The following is a 19,452-nucleotide window of genomic DNA, read 5'->3' as shown; positions in this document are numbered from 1 at the left end:
AAGAAATAAATGAGCCAAACAGGGTGGTGTATTTGAGATTATATTAGCAACCTGACCTTTAAAACTTGGTTACTGGCTTCCATAATTAATTTAATCCCATTATGAATCCAGTTTTGAGACATTTTTAAAAAATATTGGACCCCTGCTCTTTGTGGGGAATAAGAACTGAGCAGGCCCGCGAACACCTAACATTTGCGTATATTTTACGCTCATTGATTTGATTCAATAAACATTCAATATGTGTCTTTGAATTTTGGGAACAATGGGAGTGAACCAACAAAAACAAACAAAAATATTGTAGTGTATGGCATTCCTGAATGTACGTCTAAATTACGTGATGACGTAATTGCACTTTGTGTTCCCGGAAAAGGGTAAAACAAAGCGGGAAAGAGAACGGTGCAAGTCCGGTCTGTCCAGGTGTGTCAATAAGAGGTTAAGAAACACGACAAATATATATATTTTTAAATGTTTAAAACTATTGGGGAAAATCTGTCAAAATGCGTATTATCAAGTGCCAAACTGCGAGCATGCAGGGGTCCACTGTAATATCTTGTGCGTTTAGCTTTCACCTGGCGCAACATCGAATGAATGAAGCTGTTGTTTCATTTTCCTCACAGCATAAGCACGCCAACACATTTGTATCATTTTCCTGAATCAAGTCTGAACACGTCCAGTGATAAAATGGGCAAGTCCATTTCATGAGGAAGCGACGGCGCAGCGATCAAAACGATCAAGATTAAGCATTTTCATGTACTTTTAAAGATGTGAATGCAAACCAAATGTTAACTAATGCTGTAATTGTATTTTTATTTATTTATATCTATGACATGTTCGGAGGTCGAGGCAGTTACCTAGTTGTCGAATGGTAAATTCGACTTTGTGTACGGTAATGTCTCACGCCTTGCGCTTTAGCTGACGTTTAAATGTGATCAGCAACACTCAATATGTAACATTTTAAATTCAATAAGCCTGGTAATAGAAAATTAGAGGCATGTTAAATTTGTCTGAAAACATGTTGGAAATGTGAAAAGCGACAAAAACAGACACATGCCAAATCCAGATTCATTTCAGCAATCGATAGTAAAGGATCTCGCAATGTGAGTAGTTGAATGACGCGATGCCGCTCGCTGCCACACTTTGCGTCTAAAATGTGTACATGCAACAGTTTTGCCAATGAAATAATGGACATTATTGGATTCAAAGCGAAAGAAAATCAATACAGAGCACAGAATAGAGAGGAGAGTTCAAATGAACAAGAGTTTCAATAAAGGGGAAGTCAAGTAAGAAAAAAATGTTTTTTTTCTGAATTTGGTCATGTGACATTCACAACCTGAGCTGTAATTGATTGTTTCCTGTCAGGTGTTTTTCAGTCGACACAAAGCAGTAAGATGGCCATAATCAGAATGGCGTGTTTAGACTAGTGGCATTGCAAACAATAGCTTTGACCGCTTTTTGACTCGTTTTCGGTTTTTTAATCTTCATGATGCAGGTGAGCCTCTGCCTCACATGCACCTTAAACCACTCCCTCCACACCTTTCTCAAAAGTTGAGCGATACGCTTTAAGTGGTTGAGTCAAAAGAATTTGGGTTAGTCCTACTTTGGGCCTTTTTGAGTAGAAACCTGTGATTGTTGCATTGGTGTGAATAGGAGTTTGAATGCCTGTGCATCCTTGTATTTGATTCTACACCATACTCAGGATTGTTTTTATCTTTCTCCCCTGTATATGATGTGGTGTCACACTCGAAATGTAACGCAAGACTCATACAATAATGACAAATTGTAAATGTAATAGTGCTGGAGGAATGTTAAGCTTTGCTGATTATTTGAAGTCAAGCTTTCAGATCTTATGGAATGAGGACCCCATCAGGACATATTAAGAACTACAAGAGTGTGTTAAAGTTAGATTTTCGATGTTTCACATATTAAAAGGTCTTGACCCAAACACTTATTTTTTTGTCAGGTCATGCTCCCCATGGAAGGAAAGATGGAAAAAGACCACCTACTCAGTAGGACTCACTGTGAAAATGTATGTAACTGACTCACACCTTCCACTTTCACTGAATCTATAAAAGGAGGGGAATAAAAGACAAACAGCAGGGAAACAATTAAGTAGTGTCCAACACTTTAATATATAAAATTACATGGGGAACAACACATTAGTTTATTTTCTAAACTAGCCTACAAACACAACAAATGTAACCCATATTAGTTTATTACAGTTAAACAACTATACAGCCAATGTACACAATATGAAACACGTATATACACTCTTTTAATATATTATAGATTTCCCCCCACCCCCACCCCCCTTAACCTTTCATAACTGGAAGCCAAACAGCTTGAAGATGGAGCAGTTCACAGAATAGACCAAGTACCTCACGTGTATAGACTGTACAGTGGATAGGTAGTTTTTACATACAGTTGTTGGAGCTTGTGTATTTAGCATGCCGCATTGTGCAATCACATTTAAATACACAAAACATGCTGTTGATACTGTCACTGTAAGTGCTGTTGCTATGACTGGAGACACTGCATGGCGGAGTGTGCGCAGTATGACAAAGATGGAGTGAAATATTTATATGTACAAAAACAAACGGCTTTTAACAAAAAACAAAAAAAAGGCCAAATGACAAGCCAGGATGTTGTCATGCGTGAATCCAATTTGGCGGATTGTAAACTAAAACAACAGTCCCAGATTCCAAGTCGATGGTCTTGTCACTCTTTCTCCTCAAGCTGTCTTTTTCATCTAACATATTACATACACAGTACACACACACGAATATATATATATCTTTTTTTTGTTTTACAAAAGCAGCACAATGAGGAGTAGGAGTGTGAGAACAGAAGCTGGGCCGCTGACTGCCACTGTTTGTGATACCCCTCGGTTGTAAAGACGCGGACTCCTCGGGGAGTTCTGCTTGAGTTTGCTGGGTGGCAGCGCTTTTAAATCCTCCAAGGCGCCGTATGCTGCCATGGAGAACTCGGGGTCTCCCGTTGTCAGCAAGTCAAACACACAGGACTGGAAGTAAACGTCTTCCACCTGCAGAGTCTCTCGGCACTTGGCCGTGGCTCTCTCCACTGTGTAGACCTGGTGAGGGGGACGCAGCGGGCCCAGCTCAGTGGCGGCCCCGGGCTGCCGGTGCTGTTGGCTCTGGCGGCCCAACGTGTGTTCCTTGATGAGCTCATTGCGCGGGCAGCCATGCAGGCAGAGCTGTAGGCCGCCATTTTCCTCTGAAAAGTCCAGCGTGTCCTCGGGCATGCGGATGGCGAAGGTCAGGTAGCTGCCCACGCGGCGAACGATTATAGATGTGCCGATGTAGCGCGCCTGGATTTTAACCTGACGCCCCGCTCCGGAGCCGCCGCGCTCCGTGATGGTGAGGCTGCCGCTCTCGCCGCCGCTCCGAGTACCGTCCTGAAAGGCCAATGGCAGGTCATCCGTCGTGGCCTGGTACACTTTCTGGTCCGTGCAGCCGCGGTATGACTTGAAGATGACTGTAATCTGGAAACACAGAAAAAAAAATGTATTAATATTTAGAACTAGAATGATTAATCAAATAACTCAATTGAATCAGTAACAAACAAAAAAAATCCAAGTCAAGTCTCTGCCTCGGAGCATCATGTCTCATCTGGAGGAAATACTTTGTATTCAACTCAGAATGCTTAAAGTTTAGGATTATTTCACAAAGACTGCCGCAAAAAATTGCAATCAATTAGTCATTGGGAAATTCAGTGTAATATTGAATTCTAAACATATTTGATAGCTGCAGAAATATCACCAACTCCTACCAATGGTACTTTTACTTGAACGCTTAAAAACAAACAAACAAAAAAAAAGCCTCAACTAGAGGTGGAAAACCGAAAACCTGCAAGAGCATTTGTAGCGGGCCACTTGATAAATAAGTAGAAGTTGCCCAAATCCTCTGAAAACAAAACTTTAACAATATATAAGGGCTGATGACACTAAAAGAAAATTGTCACAAAAGAAAAAAAATGAATATATAAATCAATTTGAGCTGAATAATCTGACAAAAGAATCGGAACATTTGAATTGGCAAAATGTTATTTCTGCAGTGAGCCGCAAAACCCATCGCAGTCTTAAAACTACCGGTAGCATACTTATTTGACCCACACCTATAACATTATGACAATTCTTATTTCAAACTAAATTTGACTCACAACCAGGATTAAAGCCTCAATCACAAATTATAATTTTGATTTTTTTAGCAATTTTTGTTGAAAGCAAATTGCTATTCTGGTCAGAAGAAACCTCTCGGCAGCCCAAGAACAAGTCTATTTTGCCGTCATTTTAGATTGTTCATCCTGGTGAGATTTTTGGTTTTGGAGTGCACCTTCCCGTCATGATATCAGACACACTTGGTGGGAGGGTCGAAGATTTTGTATAGCCATAGAGTTTGTGTGTGTGTATACAATTTCAGAATGCATGCGTTTGTAAAATTGGTGTGAGTTTAGACAGAGCATGTCAAAGCCCCCAAAAAGTTCATTTATTTGCCAGAACAGAAACTGTTTCACAAGGATCTTCATACCTCTGTGGTCCGACTAAAACCTCAGCACACAAAACACTCAAATTCGACATTTAATTGATTGTTGCATCATTATGTCACGGATTTTAAATGGCCTTAGAAGGACGGGCCCTGACGAGAAAACCAAGGTTTGACCACCTCGGTCCTAAAATTAATCAAATGCAGGACCATGATGACCACACGGTGGCATCAGAGAACCAAACATGTAAATCTCATTGGCTTCATTTCCTAGCTGAAATCGTCTTCGGCCAGCCCACCATTCATTTGGCCCTTACGTTTAAAAAAAAAAGAACAACGACCAGCATGTTATATGAGCCGCTATCTCCCCCCTCAGACTGTAGTGCCCGCACTTGGACGAGCAGTGACAGTGATTTGTATCCCAGCTGAGCTCTGAAAACGAAATAAACAAATCAGGAGATCCCGAAGCAGCCGTTTCTTTGAAAGTACCTGACAAAGCGCCCGCCTCTGTTGCGTTTACACTTTTGGAAGGGATACTGTACAATGATGGATGATTTCCTGTCTCAAGTCTAGCAAGTTGAAACCAACTCAGAAGGCGCGATGGTGGCAATGCGGGTACTGGCAGAGATACACCTCCACTCACTTTCTGGTTCGCATAAGGCTTTGGAAAAACACACAAACCAGCGCTACTTTAATCTATTGGGCTTGGATCCGTTTTAATGTCATATAACAAAAATGTGAACCTTTATCCTGAGAATATGTGTACAGGAATTAAATAAAAATCTAATTTCACAAGATGTTTGTGTAGGTTGATATTAAAATTAACCTTCACAGCAATTACCCCAGTTTAATTACACGTTTCTTTGAGGTCAGGGTTTCCAAACCTGGCTCAAAATGGGTCAGGTCATTTTCTTAAGTCGCGTAGTGTCTTCAAGCAGGCACACTATTGATTTTGGGATAAAAAATCCATGTGTCCTTTAGCATGACTATGTACAGAATATCTCCATATTATGGCAACGCAGGGTGTATTTTGTCAAGTTTGGGTCAGCTGAAAAGTTTTGGGATACTCTAGCGTGTCAATCTACTCCTGTTTCTTTCAGCAATTATGACATTGAAAGACACTCCTTTCCAATTATTCTTCTATTTTTCCACATCGTTCCACATTTACACAGAAAGTGCCAGGCTAATTACTTGACCAGAGGGGCGACAAAAACATTCCAGATTGAGGCAGCGGAGAATGTTTGAGTGAGCGTTAATCACTACCATATGACCACCCATGTGTTAAAGGTAGAGCGCTCAAGCATGTCAGTGATTCAACGCCGGTGAAGGACTCCCTGCTCGCTCCCCATTTCTCCTTCTTTCTTTCTTTCTTTCTTTCTTTCTCCCCCACTCGTAGATCTCAGGCCGCTCTGAGACGGCAGGAATGCCGGGGAGACTCGAGAGGCACCGTGGAATGACAATTAACTTCACATGTTTTGGTACCTTATGATAAGGCTTGAGCTAGCATGCTAACGTTCCACAACACAGCCTGCATGCTAGGAATTATTTTGGATCAAGATAGCAGCTCAAAGGTTGACTAGATGTCCTCGATTAACTGTTTTAGAATCTGTATTTTAATTTTTTTTTGTATGGAAGGGGTGTTTTGAATTTCTGTTGACTTCTTCAGTGTCGTACTGAACTGCCTGGAATGGCCATACTAGGTCTCCTGGATGTAGCCTTTAGCGCATTGTTTTTCTTAAGACTGCTAACTAATTGAGAGTGAATAAACATATTCTCTATTAGTTGCTGTTGTTGTGGTCAGCTATTGTCTCAAAGTATTGCTTTGGTGCCATCTTGCTTCTAAGTAACTGTTGAAGTGAGGAGCTTCATATAGTGTTTTTCCGCCACCTTGTGGCATCTTTGTTACCACGGAACTTTGCTGAAGTGAGTAGTGTTTTGCTGCCGTTTTGTGGCTTTTATAGGCAATTATAACTATTTTTGATGAGGCATTGGTTACTTGTAGGTTTTCGCTATTGGTGGCAGGGCTCAGTCCCGCAGGGAACACTGTGCTGCACTCTTTTTATTGTATTTTTTTTTTACCCGAGTTGCCTTAAAATGATGATGCAACAATCATTTTGACTAATTGTTGTGCCTATTCCGAGATGTAATCTTAGCACACTGGCTATCCTTACCTTGCTGGTAGCAGTGGCGCTGGAGCCGAGAACGACGGGCACATTGGTCACCTGCACGGACAGGTAGCGGTTATCGATCAGAGGCCATGCCCCTTCCACCTTGCAGGTCTGAAACTCGTCCCGGAAAGTCCGTAGGTGTGGGTCTCCGAATAATCCACAGTGGGCATACTTCTTCTGCTGGCCTCCCGAACCGGCGGCAAGAACTCTGTTCTCGTAGTTGCACAGCTCCGACACAACCGGTCGGGACGTGCTGGGGAGCTTGGCGGAGGATGTGGGTCCGTCGCTGGAGCAGTTGTGCTGAGAGAATAGCTCCTTGATGCGGAAGACGGCGGAGTGGTAAACCAGATCACCTCGGCAGCTCCGGGCCTGCCGTCGGGTACATAGGGCATAGGCCCGCAGCGCGATGCAGTAGTCCACGTCGGGTGGCGCGTCCTCCTGCAGGCCGTTTGAAGGTGAAGTAGACGCCACGTACTCGGTATTACAGCGCTGGATGCGACACTGCTGACAGTAAGCTGGAAAACAAAATCAAAACCATGAGCATTAAAGAGAGAACTTGGATATCTGTAATGTTCTCCTCTGCCAAGGCCAAACAATCCTAATTGGGCCAAGTACCAAATCCTGCTTATCCATGACTATTATTCAATTTAGGGAAATTGGCTATGTTTACTTGATCATTTTCAATTAAAATAATCAATTGTTATTGTTTTTGAAAACCATGGTATAATCTCTGTGAATTTCTGAACATGTTTTAAAAATAATTAGGGCTGCAACAATCATTACTACTATAGGACTTGAACCATTTGTAATTATTTTTTAACACCCTTGAGAAAATTAGCAAAAATGTTGAACATTTAGAGTGTTTCATTGGATGTGCTAAACAGTCGATACTGCGCTGCCCAACCCAATTCTTAACGATTAATTAAACGATTGCCATTCCTCTGCCTAATCCGTGCAATATTTCCTCCTTGGCCCATGCACCTCCAACTCTAACTTACTATAAAACACTATAATGAAAATGATCACAAACTTTGAGTCCATGAATTCTGTCATTTCACAAAATTGATCAGTTTAGCGCACCTGGAGTGACAAGTCTCCATGATCACCCTCAAGTCATTAAAACCTGAGCGTACGAGTTTCCACATTTTCCCTCTTCAAAAGCCCTCCCAGAAGTAGCAAGCAGATTCTACCGTTAGAGCGAAAACAACCTATGTTGGTTAGCCTGAGGGTGTTTAAGTTGGTTTGGCTGCTACTACTGAGATATTTGAGGTCCATATCCAATCCAATATAACTATAATATATGGCACACCAGGGCAGATAACATGAGAAATATTAGGGCTATGCTGTTTGGGAAGTTGCAGTATTAAAACTGGAGTCTTTCAGAAAAATTATCTTTCTATCTAATGGGAGTGAGGACAAAACAAAAAAAGTGCAAAAAGCCTTCTTTGGACGGTTTACTTTAAGACTCAAATCTCATTAACTGGAATGTTACTCATTCATGCGCTGACCTCTACCCAGGCTGAACAAACTTCAGAAACGCCCGCCTGCATCTACCTGCAAAAGCGAGAATAATTTCTTTTCACCCTTTTCATTTTTAGAGAAGTAGCTCCATACCCATTACATTGATAGTAGGGATGATTAGGGGGAAAAAAGTACTTAAAAAAATAACGATCTATTTATTTTTTGGGATGAGTCATAAATGCTGCCCAGAGGTCAGTTGCTCAATATTTTAATAGCTGACGTCATACACGCGTACATTTTATACAGCAAATTATGATAAAGGTGAATCAATAGCACTAGTAGTGCACACCATTTTGCAGTTGTGAAGACGTAATTAATCAACAATCAATTCTAAACAAATTGACCAATTCTTAATGATTAATAAATCGATAATCATATCCTTGCTTAATCTATGCATTACTCACTAAGAAATTAACACTTGCACAATGGTTACACAATTGATTTTCCCTTGGCCTATGCCCATCCACTCGAACTTATTAAAAAAAGTGAAAATGAAAAATATGCAAACGACTGGGATTCTACAAGTGAAATGCAACAGGCTGATTTTATGATCATCAAGGCACATGATTTCTTGTCAAAGGTCTTTTTGGTGTCTTGTTTCATATCCATTGTGTTCATTGTTATGTGCTTTTTACAGTACTAATTCATGGTTCTGTAATACTTAAAAAAACTTTGGGAAACCCTTTTCGAGAAAGTCGAGGATGCCTTTCCATGTCACCGGTTTCCGCCAAAACTGACATCTTGGACAAGACACTATCAACCCTGTCCATGGGAATTTTTCACACAACCAGCTCTTCCCTTTCACAGAGGTGTGACTCTGTGTGACCGGGTGGGGTGGGTGGGGGGTGACAGATGATTAATGCACGTCACCGCCGCGGCACTTCAGCACTCGCCCTGATAAAACAGAGATGCAGTGAAGGAGGTCAAGCTGGAGGCATTCAACATCCCTCCTCGGAATTCCAACGGGCCTCGGCTGCCTCGTATCGGGGTCAGCAGAGTCTGCCCCGATTGACACCCACTGACAATCATCACCATGAGAAACCATTAGCTATGGTTCATCTCCCAAAATGACCACACAATCTTCATTTGGGACCAGCGTGATGACCAGGAAGGGCCTGCTTGCATTTATTTGACAGTTATAAGATGGGGATGAGTTGTTTTAAAAGCAGATGTTTAGCACCCAATGTTGTAATTCTTGCGGTCACAATGTGGTTTGGAATAACCACAAAGAGATGGGCATGGTCACTGATTAAATTGGTCATTAAAAAATAATCCATCAAAAGTGATTGCTTATTAGTCACATTTTGAAGCAATGGAAGCAAAATGACGTGCTCCTCTTGGCCGCAACCAGCAGACTGTTTATTCAATCTCAGCCTGTTTAAGGAAGGCAACAATGATGTCAGCTATGAGAAGTTGAGCTCCATCCACAGACCTCCACTCAGACAAAATCCTCAGATCAATATTCATATGTCAAAATATAAATAAATATATCCATCCATTTTCTATGGCTGAAACCTGATTTAAAGTCAGGAGAGTGAGTGTAATACAACGACTATTACACCACAAGTGACCCAATTGAAGTCATCAACAATAAAAAGTCACCATTTAGAAATTCTCAAAGAACTGAAGATTCTTAGATGATTCACACAACTCAAAATCTCTTTTATTGTATATTTCCAGACAAAGTTTAACTCTTAATGGTTGTTCGAGCAAGAAAAAACGAAAAACAATTGCTACTTTGACCAATTTCAACCTGTGGAATCAAAACATACATTGTGTGTGTGCGTGCGTGTCCCAAGAGGAGCATTTCCTCAATACCGAGTACTTAATACGAACCTTTAACGTTCTCAAAAAGCTATGACTTATGGGGAAAAAAACCAACAACAAAGAAACATACATCTTTTTCCCACCGAGAGGCGGCTTTGTGGTTAGGTAGCGGTTTGGTTTCTCGTGTCGTGCCAAATAACTCCACAGTGGACACCCCATCCACCTCCTCTATTCATGGTAGCTAATAAAGTTAAGAACTCGAGCACCAAAATACCGTCGGTGCAACTTGCTTCTACTACAAGGTGGAGTACACGCGATCCATTCGTAAATTGTGACGAAAACATTCAGCCTCGTTCGCTAAAATAAAGTCAACATTTGGTGTGTTTTTTCCGACTGCTTAGTTGGACGCTCGTGAGCGACCCGAGCTAGCAGCTAACCCCCTCCCCACCTCTCCAAAAAAAAACGTAACAAAATTTCGTTTCAAGCTAAACAGCGAAGTTGATCTTAAATCGAGCACGGTGGTTGGTTAAAATATGGTGTTCTTTATTTTCGAGAATTTCCGACCAAGTGTTGTCTAAAATGGGAGTCAAAGTTGCGTTAACTCACACTGCTGGGCTAGCAAAGTGAGGGGCAGGGGTACTTTGTCCCCGCGGTGGGCTCAACAACTTTTTCCAACACGACTGTGTAACGCCAAGATCATAAAATAGTTGCACATCAGGGAAACCCGAGCAAGGTTCAGGTGAGCACAACAACGCAATGAGACATTCCAAACTTTTTGTTCCACATCCCGGTCCGATTGAGGACTTAGGAGCGCCATCGCTCGGCACGCCGGGCTCGGAGCGGAGCAGCACGGATTTGGCCGGACGGCTCGCACGCATCCACTTACCTGGTGGATAGAGCAGCGAAATGACAACCATCGTCAGCGTTACACAGTCCCAAAGCTGCAGCTTAGCCGTGATCTGAGGTCCGCTTCTCCCCATGCCAATCCATTCAGTTAGAATGGAGTTGCTCGACTGCTTCTCATCGACGTTGCGGCTGCGGGGGAAATCAGAGCAAAATTCGTCTCCCTCCCCAAGCGCTGTCATTCAAAAGGGGCCCCTGTCTTCAGGGCGGTTCTATGGGGAGGGGTTTCGAGTGGAGACTGGGGCCCCGAGCTGATGGCTGGCCAATAGAGTCCTTTTTTTCCCACTGACCACTTCATATTTACATGCAGTGGAAATTACAATTTACTTGGTGGCTGAGGACATTGCAAAATTGCTTCATGGTGTGTGCTTAATGATCAGAGTTGGTACGAGAATCTGTTTGCAGAGGTGGGCTGAGATGGTAGCCAAAAACTCAAAGTAAGAATACAGTTCCTGACGAAATTGTAGGACTCGAGTAAAAGTATGAAGTAGTCCTCCCCAAAAATTATTTTGTCACACATTTATACACTCGGCAACTCAATGTGTGCTGTGCACAACCAAAAGCACAACACCTACAAATCATTTACAAACAGCTAAAGGCATTCAAAGGCCATAACCTTGCTTGCACACCGACTTCTCACAGTATTTGTGAGTTCACACAACCCCAGATATCTAATAATGTGGAGAACTGCTTTGAGCAATTCACAAATCCATCCGGCTCTAGCCAGGTTGCAAAGAGACCAAAAGTAGCTTATTAAAAGAGTTATGAAAATAATGTACATTGACAATTAAACACGTTTACAAATAAACAATTTAAAGGCAAAGAAAAGGTAGATTTCAAAAAGTGTTGATGGGGAAAATTAGTTGAATGCTTAAAAGACGTTGCTCAATAGTATTGGGGGAAAAATTGAATTAAAACCATTGACACTCGGTGCTGACTTCTTATGCCAAGTGCTTGCAGCATAATAGCTAAATGCTGCTTCACCATGTTTACTTTGAAGCTAACTAACCCGAGACGGAAGACCATCGGGCCCAACTGGGTTTATATTCAATTCACGTTTATTTTCTGTGTTTCGGACCCATGCCATTCAGATATTAATAGACCAGTAAGTGCAATTTTCAGATCTATTCTGCAGCTAACTGGGAGCCAATTTAGCACTGGAATAATATGTTCTTGTCGATTTGTTCAGGTCAGAACCTTCGTTGCAGGATCCTGAATGAGTTTTTTGATGCTAAGCATTAACATCAAACATAAGTGAAGACAAAGCATTCAGTGAAAAATTCCCAGAGTACTGAGTAATTGTGAAATTCTGCCCAACAACATCACTTTTAACTCCTGCCAATGCATCCATTTGTCCATTTTCTAGACAGTTTGTATCTTATTCGCGTTTGCGGGGAGCTGGAACCCATTCCTACAACTCCTGAAACATGAAGTGGAGTTATTGTTGGCTGAAATGTCGTTTTTTTTCCCCTGGCAGACGTAGATGACAACATGCAACAAAGCTGTTTTTTTTAAAGTCTAAAATAAATGGATTGTGAGGCCAGCGGTGTTATTCCTCTTTCCATGTGCAGTCACAGGTCATTACTTTCTCCTTTGTTTCTGCCATGCTTCACAGAAATGAGTCACTTTGAAGCCCGTGGGTGGGGACGCGGCCCACCAAGACCTTCGTATTTACACTTTATTTCTGTAAATTTGTCACGTATTAATACAACTTCATTAAAAAAAAAAAAAACATGACTAGTTCTTGTAACAGACTAATTATATAACATTTCAACCTTTTTGTCCGCTGGTATGACGATTCTCATCAAATGAAATGTAAAATGATATTCAGGTAAAGTTGAGCCTTTTTTCTTGTTTTACTTTGCTTTCATACATTTTCAATTTTTTCTATTAATTTTTCAGCTTTTTTTAAATCGAAAAAAATATTTTTTGCAAATTTAGTTTTTATTTTTGTAACTTGTGTGGCCCTTAGACAAATTCTGCATGTTATAACAGACAATAACACAATCTTCTTGTGTCAGTTGGCCTCTAAAAGCTCAAACAGTCATTTTAGTTCGTCATTGCGATGCTTTCGACTTTACATATGAAGCATTTTTGCCATCTGTCCTCTTTGACACCCCCTCCCTCCTCCTGAAGACAAATGTTGGTGTGTTTTCAGCATCAGACCGGGAGGCTATCACCTGTTGTTTTCTCACTCCTGAAGGTGCTTCGGTCACACAGTTGTGGGTGCAAACTAACACATTATATCTAACTCGGCTTCCATAAAACGACATTTTATGGTGTTGGAAATATGACTCGCTTAATGGCCGGCGTGATAAGTTTGAGACTGAAGGACAACATTTGTGTGTTCAGAGTGATTTGTTTCCCCCTTTTATCAAAATCGTTTTGATTGGTTGGTTGGATTATCAGGATATATGGTTGCCTTATCAATTTGTTATTATGGATTAAGAGACGGCAAAAGGCCCAAGTAGAGGATTTTCTCACCGTAGATCTCTGAGCGCCCGTGACTTTTTCCATGACTTTTCCAACGAGCAACTTGTATGTTACTCTTTACCGTTTGTGGCCAACTTTCCACTTCTCTCACTCTTTCGCTCACTCCTTCAACGACACTTTGTCTTTCATTTGCACAGCTGCTGTGAGGCCAGCCCATCTGCAAAGACACGGCCACTCAAGCCTTCAGCCCTCACCTGGGACGTGCTGTGGGCTATTTGAGCCATGTGAAGCAAGAATTTTAATGCGCCCCACCATTACCTTATTAAATGTTGGGCTTATGAAAAACCGAACTGTTTTATAATTGTTTTTATTTTATTTTTTTTTACTTGAATTGGATTAAAAGTTCATGTGTTGTTTTGGTCCAGCTGGAACATTTGGACCCGCTGACTTTATGAGAGAGAGGAGAAGTGAACCCAGACAGTTGCTGGATCACTGCGTCTTCTGTACACACGCTGGCCCCTCCGGCCGCACAATTGTGTGATTCAGGTGGCCTGTCAGCCTTGTGAAAGGTCTTGACGGGCCCATGTTGATGTGGGGCTGATATATAGAGTGGAGGGGGGGAAAACGAAGACAGCTCAACCCAAGTGGAACATTTGGATTGTTCGGAGCTACAAGGAGCCCTGTCACACTGGACCCAGTGTGCCAAGTTTATTCCCAGGAGAGCTTGGCTTTAGTCTGTTTGTTCAGCTAATTTCAGGGGCTAACTCTGTTGATGGGCTCAATGCTGACATTTTAAATCCACTCAAATAACATAGACTGAGAGAGTATGTTGACATCAGAACAACCAAGTGGAAAAGGATTTTTTTATTTGGTTTTGTTTTGTTTTTTTGCGATTTTGAATAGTTTACATTCACACGGACCCGCAAAGGTGACTGAAAATTCAGTAATAGTTAGCAACGTTACTATAGTGATGGATGCACATCACCTACCTAATTATTTAAAACTCATTTTCTACGACAAGTGTGGTTGAGCATTATTTTATTTGGTCGCTGAACACCCGATGGATGTTCACCATTTAGAGCCCAGAACTATGTATTTTTCCAAAAAAAAAAAACCCCAAACAAGCATCTACTGTTTATTGTTATCATTTTCCATGAATAACTGTCTCGCTTTGGTTAGGGTTGGCGCACTTTTCATGGCATTTCCAGTGTAACTATGTTACATAATCACAGCGTAGTTAACCAGACAACCGATGGAAATGTTGCTTTTTCCCTTTGACAGTTTAGATGAGGAGGTTTGGGTTTTTTGGGCTCCAAAATCAATGTACAGCGGAGCATTTTCAACGTCAACACCACTCACCTGCTACACTGTTCGTCCTCTCGACCAATTGACTGCATTTCCTAAAAGGACAGACCATGTGTTACTTTTTTAAAAGAGAACGATGTCACTACGAGGAGCTGTTGAGACATCACAATTTTACCCTCACACCCCTCAAAAGTTGGTTACCTATTGAATGGTATATTCATTGTATTACGTAGATGTTAGCGATGCTACTTTTTAGCTAATGTTAGCATGCCATTTTTGCCTTAGATAATAAGTAATGTTGATTCAGCATGATTCGTTTTACAAACTGGCAGTGTACTATCACATTTTTAATGCAATATATATATGATCAAACTGACTCCTTTAATCAAAACAATAAATCCATATAAACAATTATTTATTATCATCTAACCACTTATCACAGACACTTTAGTGAGCACAGGAGTGGGAGATGCCCAAGTCACGTCTGTCCGTTGAAAAGAAAAATGTATAAAATGAAGACAAAGCATTTAAGAAATGTGTCCTTGTAATGATATGTGTGTAAATGTTTGGACTGAGACCTCCGTTTTATTATTCAGCTACATTTTCATGATAACTGAGTGATTCTGATGGAGCACAAATGCACGCTTGGGTCATCTTGACCTAGAATATTAAAAAAAAAAACCTCAGGTCACAATAGAGCTGCAAAATTAAGTTGTAGAGCAGAACATCCGCAAGCTACTAATGAATGCGAGACTGATGATCAGTGAAGCACAGAGCTAACTGATCCAGGTGGACTATAGGGATGACTTCAACACATGAAAGGAAGGCCTGCGCTGCCTGTCAGACTTGATGTGAGTAGAAAGACCTTTCTTTTGCCATGTTTCCTCATGAGCATATTACATTGCAAGACTAGGAAAACAACAACACTAAAAGCAAAATAATATACTTTTAGGAATGAAGTTTATCACTTCTTGAGACGCATGAGCTCCTTAAATGGCTTCTTCTATGAGAGAAGTTTCAAAACCTAAGGCAAAGCGAGCAAGCTGAGAATGTCGAGTGAAGCGAGAAGGAATGGGGGATGGGTGGAGGCATAGGTGGGTGGGGTGTAGAAATAGGGGGTGCGGGGGTGAAGGATTGGGTTTCCTCTGTGTGTCTAGGCACCTCCACATGTTTTTCATTACGGTCCTCACACTGTGGGACCAGTTCCACACCGGGATGCTTGTTTTTAGTTATTAGGCCCAGTGTGCTGCGGTTTGGTGGACAGGGCCTGAAAAACAGCGCCGGCTCGGGACTGTCACAACGTGCAACTGTGCTGACATTACGCACACTCGCGCCTGCCCCTCGATGTGTTTAGACCCTATTTGTACACATAGCGGCTGGTGTGTTTATTTACTCCACTGCAGATGGAGAAGGGTGAAGCATTTGTTTGGATACACTCATGGAATGAGTGTATCCAAATCACATTGTATCACATTGTAAACATTACAAGGCCTGCCAAGGGAAAGTGCAGTTTAAAACGAAATGGAAAGTGTCCGCAGAACATATACGTAGGCGCTCACAGTATTTCGAAATGACTATATCACTGTATTTTATTGCATCTTTCGCAAAAACTATGCACCTTACGTGTCTTATGATCACGAGATTTCTGCTCAGTTGTACATCGCTTACGAGTCCGCTCTTGCCGCGTGTGTACACAGCTGCTGGAACCTTCAAAAATATTGTTTACCGGGAAATGCAATGTTTACAATGTGATAAAAATGGAAATTATCGCAGGAAATTGTTGATCCGTCACGCTTCTGACGCTTTGCCCCATTTCATGCTCATCCAAAGCCGTCAACTCAGAGGCGTGTCACGTTTCTGCCGCGGGCCGACATCAGAGATCGCAATCACGTATCAGCACGCGCCCTTTGCTGCCTCGGCAACGGGACACACTTATTGAATTTTAAACTGGAAGAGGAACAAATTGGTCCGTTTTGTTTCTTTCGAATAATCTCTCTCTCCGAAATGAAAAGGCGTAGAAAACAGCTGAGAGCAGAAATGAGATAGCAGGTTCAGAAAGTGAGTGTGTGTCAGTCTGGTTCGGGTCTCTCGCCTGTCAAGGAGATGTGTTATCTCGACACAGATAAGGGCAACTGTGGTGTGAATGCATACGGGCCTAGGGTGATAGCATCTCCTCTCAAGGATTCCACTTGCAGGACCCTGAATGATAGCTGACAGCACACACAAGGGAGGGGGCGGGTGGCTCTGCAGTGTTTTGATAGGCAGCCCTCAACAGGTATCCAAGCAAGTTTGTTTGCACTGCAATGTGGTTCCTCTCCTTTGCGTAAACGAGAACTTTCGCATGTAAATCAGCTCAAACCTCTCATGGATTTAGTTTTATATCAGAAGAGTGGAATGTCCAATGTATAAAACACACTCATTTCAACATTATCAGTAAGTTAGAAACAATAAAACTGTCTTCAAAGACGCTCTTAGCTTAAGTTTCTGTCAATTCTTTTTTTTAACTAACAAATAACTATCAGCAATTGTAAAATGAAATTCAACCAGCAATTTCATGTGAAATATAAGAATGCCCGTGACACTCCACCTTTTGAGCGACTAGCATGTAACAACCTACTCAGTCTGTAGCTAGCATACAAGCTAACACGGCAGTCTATCTTTACCAAGTAAAACAGCCTCAACAGATACAACTCAACATTTTAGTTCATAAAATGGTGCCCTAGTATTTGTCTGTTCAAACTCCCGCTGAGATTTCTATCAAGCAGGCGGGATTTGGAACAAAAATGGGAAGTCGAAAGGAATTGTTTTTGTTGCAATCACATAAAAGTGACTCTTCTTTCTTTTGCCTTTCTGCAGATCAAGTGTTGACACAGCTTCAAGCTCAGTGCACGTGAAGAGACAGTCAACTGACAAGGTAACCCTAGCTCCGGGGTGACAGGGTCACGCAGGTCTGATGAGGGATGATGGGTAAAATAAATGGAGAGCAGCACACAGAGGGACTTGTGATGTTCTCAGTCCAAGGGGTTGAGGCGGGTAGTTCAGACCCATTTGAACTTTGACCCGCAGGGTTGCCTTTGTGTTTGTGTGCATGTGTTTTCAGGGTTAGCCCCCCCCCCTCCCCTGATATTGAATCCTTAAACGTCAGTCGAATCTAAAAATTCAACTGTGAACCCAAGATTTTACTGTTGCGATAATAGTGATTACAAAAAAAAAATCCTTTCTGTAATGCCTGTTTGATAAGTTTTTTTTTCATTTTTAATTGTCATGGAAATGTAAAAGATGTGCAATTACTATAACGTGTAACATCTGACTGCCTCATGATGTGGTGACAAATATGTAGATGGGGATTTCTTTTTAATGTACCTGGGAGGTAAGTCTCTATTCTTGCTCAGGATGAACACAGCAAACTTTGTGGTGTAAAACTCGGTTGTATTGTCAAACCGTATTGACAAATCCTTATTGACATTTTAGCCACAGTCTACTAGCCACCCAGGAATGAGACGCGCGGACTGCTTTCCAACGTTGCAATTAGTGCGATTTTAACAGTGGTTATTTTCTCACTCTTTAGTTGATTGAATGTGCATTTGTTTTAGAATATGAGCGAGATGAGTAAACCTGATCTGTACTTAGTACTCAACAGTTGGTATTATTTCTGCCCGGGGCCCACCCAGTTAACTAGCCCACACCACAAATAGATGGGCAGACAATAACTCATTGCAGGATACATATATATTTAGCTGCTTTAATCTCCAAAACTTTTAGCCCAAGAAGGCATTCAGGGAATGTTACCTCCAGCTTGACTTGGTTTTAGGATGTTAAATGTGGAGGAACGTGGCAAGCGTATGTGGCATTACCAGCCAACTGAACTCGGAGCGTGAAAGAACGAGGCAATGCTGGGAATGTATTTTCATTTGGGAAAATATACCAAATTCTTATACATTTGTACAATAAATACATAACTGTAGAGTCATTTTGTTCCTTTCAGCTCAAGTGTAAATCGTTGAAAATCGTGAACCTACTGCTAGCTTCAGCCACCCTTAATTTGTTCATGATCTCTTTTTAACGCACAATTTCCAGAACATTTTACTGACATTTTTTCATTGAAAAATAGCATTTAAAGACAGTTATCAGTGACTGATTTCTGAGAATTATTTGCTCAAGGAGCATTCTCAGGAGTACTCTAGAGAAAGAAGAAGATAGGAAAACTTACCGTAAGCCTGCGTTTGGTATGAGCTACTTTGTATGAGTTGAAGCGCCGCTCCCTGACAACAGTTTGCCCCTCGTTCCCCGACAACCTCAGCTGGTCAACTAAGTACTAGGACAGCCACGGGGACACATAGCCATTGGAAACAAGGCACATGACAGCAGCTGTCTGTTTCAAGAATCGGCACTTTGATTCGAGTAGGACGGTAGTGAGCGATGAGGCCTAATTCCAACATATCTGGGTTGGGCGCTTCGCACCGAATGGAAAAAAGATTGAAGGACATTAATCAGATCGGCACATGCTTGCAAACAACCGAACTGCACGCACGCGGCTACATTTGTGCTTCTTGGGGTTTATAGATTATTAGAAGGCTTGAAAGCATTTGTCACTTTTGGAAAGGGTCCTATATTCTCTTCAAATTCCATCGGACAAACAAGAGAAGCCCCGTGGCTGGCTGGCCCCGTGTAAGCCGAGCACATGTGCAGCGTGAATGAGAGGTCTGTCTTGTTGCTCCACATCCAACCTCCAGCCCCACCTCCATTTGTCCCTCCACTTTAATAGCATTTTTTTATATTTACACCCAGTAGGAACAATCGCCCAAACATTGCCTGTCCACACACACGTAAACAGTGGAACCTCCAAAGTCGATGGC

At 41.8% G+C, this 19,452-nt stretch overlaps 1 protein-coding gene and 1 long non-coding RNA gene across 3 annotated transcripts in view; one reads left to right on the top strand and one right to left on the bottom strand.

Moving 5' to 3' along the window:
• Positions 1–350: 350 nt before the first annotated feature.
• LOC127605432 (uncharacterized) overlaps positions 351–19,452 on the top strand; it is a 41,753-nt gene continuing 22,651 nt past the window's right edge. The window contains exons 1-3 of the long non-coding RNA XR_007963589.1: positions 351–432; positions 1,961–2,026; positions 17,453–17,510. This is a non-coding gene — a long non-coding RNA (uncharacterized LOC127605432). The remainder of the gene's footprint in view (positions 433–1,960; positions 2,027–17,452; positions 17,511–19,452) is intronic.
• rgmd (RGM domain family, member D) lies at positions 2,111–18,895 on the bottom strand. 2 transcript variants are annotated; one of them, XM_052072861.1, is made up of 5 exons: positions 18,807–18,895; positions 14,651–14,691; positions 10,842–10,990; positions 6,671–7,182; positions 2,111–3,499 (listed from the first exon to the last, which is right to left on the bottom strand). In XM_052072861.1, the coding sequence occupies exons 2-5, from the start codon at positions 14,686–14,688 to the stop codon at positions 2,804–2,806; spliced, it is 1,395 nt and encodes a 464-aa protein (XP_051928821.1). In that variant the 5' UTR covers positions 14,689–14,691; positions 18,807–18,895; the 3' UTR covers positions 2,111–2,803. The 2 variants fall into 2 exon arrangements, with proteins under 2 accessions (XP_051928821.1, XP_051928820.1); XM_052072860.1 differs by lacking the exons at positions 14,651–14,691; positions 18,807–18,895 and having other exon boundaries at positions 10,842–11,124.

Source organism: Hippocampus zosterae, chromosome 8, assembly GCF_025434085.1.
Source record: "Hippocampus zosterae strain Florida chromosome 8, ASM2543408v3, whole genome shotgun sequence".
Classification (NCBI taxonomy): domain Eukaryota; kingdom Metazoa; phylum Chordata; class Actinopteri; order Syngnathiformes; family Syngnathidae; genus Hippocampus; species Hippocampus zosterae.
Note: the sequence above shows the minus strand (reverse complement) of the source record. Positions and strands in the feature narration are given on the sequence as shown.